This window comes from Arachis ipaensis, chromosome B03, assembly GCF_000816755.2.
Source record: "Arachis ipaensis cultivar K30076 chromosome B03, Araip1.1, whole genome shotgun sequence".
Classification (NCBI taxonomy): domain Eukaryota; kingdom Viridiplantae; phylum Streptophyta; class Magnoliopsida; order Fabales; family Fabaceae; genus Arachis; species Arachis ipaensis.
This window is the reverse complement of record NC_029787.2, coordinates 27,422,799-27,426,542: the sequence shown is the minus strand read 5'-3', so window position 1 is coordinate 27,426,542 and position 3,744 is coordinate 27,422,799. Positions and strand designations below refer to the sequence as shown.

General features: G+C 29.9%; 1 protein-coding gene and 1 long non-coding RNA gene across 6 annotated transcripts in view; one reads left to right on the top strand and one right to left on the bottom strand.

The window, feature by feature from the left end:
* LOC110270067 overlaps positions 1 to 1,837 on the top strand; it is a 26,551-nt gene extending 24,714 nt beyond the window's left edge. The window contains exon 4 of the long non-coding RNA XR_002359074.1: positions 1,245 to 1,837. This is a non-coding gene — a long non-coding RNA (uncharacterized LOC110270067). The remainder of the gene's footprint in view (positions 1 to 1,244) is intronic.
* Positions 1 to 3,132, bottom strand: part of LOC107630122 (transcription factor bHLH123) — a 5,124-nt gene extending 1,992 nt beyond the window's left edge. The window contains exons 1-5 of one of the 5 annotated variants that reach the window (XM_021118546.1): positions 2,703 to 3,132; positions 2,606 to 2,669; positions 1,851 to 2,295; positions 574 to 708; positions 312 to 377 (exon numbers count right to left, since the gene is read on the bottom strand). In XM_021118546.1, the coding sequence (XP_020974205.1) occupies positions 312 to 377; positions 574 to 708; positions 1,851 to 2,295; positions 2,606 to 2,669; positions 2,703 to 2,943 (951 nt within the window). In that variant the 5' untranslated portion in view covers positions 2,944 to 3,132. Of the gene's footprint in view, positions 1 to 311; positions 378 to 573; positions 709 to 1,850; positions 2,296 to 2,605 lie in introns of all 5 variants that reach the window. The other 4 variants (XM_016333166.2, XM_021118545.1, XM_021118547.1 and 1 more) reach the window with 4 other exon arrangements.

Sequence of the window (3,744 nt, the reverse complement as noted above, 5' to 3'; positions counted from 1 at the left end):
GCAATAATTCAATCATGTCCATTCATTTAGATGATTATTCATAATTATTAAAAATAATTATTTAATGTGATAAAGTCTAGATGATTTTATGCCGTGAATATATCAAAATTAAGTTTATGTTTTATTACATTATGCACCAAAGAAAAGGAAGATATAAATAGTTTAATTTGTTAACAAAAATCAATAAACACAGCACAACACAATATTCCCGTAATCACACATAGAGTGTTATCATCATTCCCTTTTTGTTTTTATTAATTAAAGGAAGAAACTAGATAGATCCCTGTCTATATATCGGAATAAAAACTCACCTTTCCGAAAGGCGAAACCAATTGCTGTAGGGCAGTGATTCTGTCTCCCATCTTCTCTTTTCTCACCTATATATCAACATTTATTTGGAAGAGCCTCCCATATCATATCCATATTTAATTTATGGACTAAAAAGAAAAAAACAAAGATATATATAAAACTAAAAGTACATAAAAATCAAAAGGAATAATGAAAGATATACAATTAAAGTGTAAAGCTTGCATTGCCTCTTCTTGTTTAAAAGGTTAGTTACATTTATTGTACCTTAAAAGCTGGCAAAGGTGATGGAGGTGTTTCGTTTCTAGGCCTTTTTGATGATTGCTCATTCTCACTTTTCTTCAACATGCTACCTCCTGAGTCCCTTACTTCAGATATATTCTGCAAAACAACCATATTCTTCTAACTCATAAAATTAATTATACAATAACGTTAAAAGAGACAATAATATTCATAATTTTATATATATGATATCCATCATTACATACTTGTTATTCAATTATTTCAGTGATAATTAAAAAGTTACAAAATAAAATAACTTTAAATTATTTTAAACCGAATTTTTATTTCTTTTAATTTTTTTTAATTACATAACCCAAATCTCAATGCACTTCAAGTCTTCGATGCTTCTTTCACCCTAATTAATTCGGGGAATGTTTTGGTTTAAGTATTGGACTATTGGTATAGCCACTTATTAAGCGTATTTTATTTTTACTATTTATATATATCAATGTTAAACACACAATAAAAAAATTAATTAAATGAAATATTTTCTGAGTAAGTTTGTTATTATTAGTAAGTGAAGTTAACAAGAACAATTTTATAATTAGATTTTGATTTTGAATTCTTTAATTATTGTGAAAATGATTGAAATGATACATATTATAAGTTTAAGACTTAAGCTTATAAAAAAATTAAAAAGTAATAAAAAATAAAAGAGTAGTGTTAGGAAGCCAATGGCCTAAGCTTACAATGTGTACAATGGGCTAAATCTTTGGTTTATGAACAAAATGAACATCACCTATACTATCCAGAATAAACAAAATGAATATCACCTATACTATCCAGAATAACCATCCAGATACCAAGGATAATAAACATCTCATGTTATAAAAAACTAATTTTGAGTTCACCAAAGTTTGAACTCTTGTTCTTCCGAATCTGGAATTCTAATACCATGTCCTAAAACCCCTCATCCAAAAAACACAATGTAACACTAATAATCATATCTCTAATACTTTCTAAACCTTCATTGTACACATTGTACGCTTAAGTCATTGGCTCCCTATACTTTCTCAAAATAAAATAGTATGTAGCACAAAAATTCATATAACGAACATCAAATATAATTTAAGAATATATAATATAATATATGTTCAATCAACAAAAGATTGCATAAAGGAAGAGAATAATGTCACTCTAGAACTAATCATGCCATTTTAATATAAGAAAATTTTGTTACGAATATACTTTTATTAAAAGTAATACATCTCAATTAAAATGATTAATTTGACAAAATCCAGTCCCTCCTCTATGCAACATACCTTTGATTGTTGATCGAAGCTTGGCGCCGAAAATGGTTGGTGCAATGAAGGGAAGAAGATGGATCGAGCATCTTTAATGGAAACCGGCGCAGGCTCCGAAGCGTTCCAGAAGGGGGCGTTATTAGTGAAATGCAATTGGTTGTTATTATTGTTGCTGTTCAAACACGTTGAGTATGGAAAATTACTGATAGGTCCTTGGTGTGCTTGATTATTGCTTTCAGGTCCTAATAGTCCTTGTAGCATTGAAGTGTTACAATATAAAGGCGCTGAAGAAGAAGAATCCATCTGAAAATTAGAGGATAATAGTTGTTGGCTTGTGATGTTGCTGTCTCCGGAACAGGAACTGTATTGAGGACTGAACTGTGTTTGATCCAACGAGAAACCTCTATTTGACAATCCCATTCCTGTTTCTTGCTGCAACATCTCGGATGTCTTTTCTGCTCTCCTGCAAAATCAGAATCAAATACTAGAAACATGAAAGTAACAATTTGGAATCTTAAAAGGAGAAGTGAGAGAGTAGTGAATAACTTTAAGCAGAGTCTATTTTTACTCTTTTTGGTCATTCCTTTATGATATCTTTTGTTAAATATCTTAGATGAATAAAATATAAAATATATAGACAAATACTTAATGATTGATTTTTGGCATGCACATAGCATTTTTCATCTTTCGAGGCTGATCTTAGCTTGTGAATGCACACTTAACGTCTTTGTGTTGACAGTCTTGACACAGACGACTCCATGGTATCCACTTACATGAAAGATGCTTGATTCCAATCCATGGATGAGTGAGAAGAAAGCCCCAAACCCATCATCATATGCAAGTTGGGGTCGTTGCTCAAATTTGGGGAATCCAAGTTTTGTTGTTGTTGAAGCCTCTCATGGAACACCACAGAGGACCTACCTGATGAGGCGCCTGCAGAAGAAGAAGAAGACATGGAATTTTCCATGGTGGAAGATCTTATTGGTAGCTTCATTTCATCATCACCAACGCCATGCCAAGGTCCAGATTGCGATTCCCGGCTTTCAAACCTCACAACGTTTCTTGATGAATCCCACCAATTTGCACTTGCTCGAAATTGATCATCTGCCATGGTTGATGTATAATCTATGATGGCCTATATCCATGTTAAGAAATAGTAGTTAACTAAAGGTTATGATGTTGTTTGTCTTGATCATGATTCACCCTTCAGTGCTATATACATACGTGTATGTGATGTGTGAAAGAATGTGAGATTATTAATACAAATGAATGCCAAACGTTGCGGTTCTAGTTAGTATTTATATTGGGGAGTTGGATAGAAAATTTTTGCGACTCAATTTCCTTTTAAATAGAATAAACATCTAATTCGGGCTTTATTTATTTTTACGAAGAATAAGAAGATCTTTGTTTAAAAAAATAAAATAATTTGATTTTTAATCTTTTTATTTTGGAATAATATGATTTTTTTATTAAATATTTTGTTAAATAATAATTGTAATTACTCTTGTGGGAGGGAATATATTTGCATTTTGTGAGGACTTTAAATTTTTACAAATTTTTTTTACAATATAATCAACTATGATCACTTCTATTATTATCTTTTTCATCTTTATTATTATCACTTTTATCTCTACTATGTTTATTGTGTAACTATATTTTATCATCGTTATTATCTCGTCTATCGTCATTATTACTTATATTAATATTATTAATATTAATGTTCCCTTATTCCGTTTCTTGTTTGATGCTATTTTTTTTTAAAAGGTATTTATACTACAATTATTTTTCTTTCTTACGACATCATTTTCAGCAATGGTCTTTTCCACTTAACTATCACATGTGAAAAAAAATTTAAAAATAAAATTATTAATAATTTGTAGAAATTCAAAATTTTTCATAAATTATAAATAAA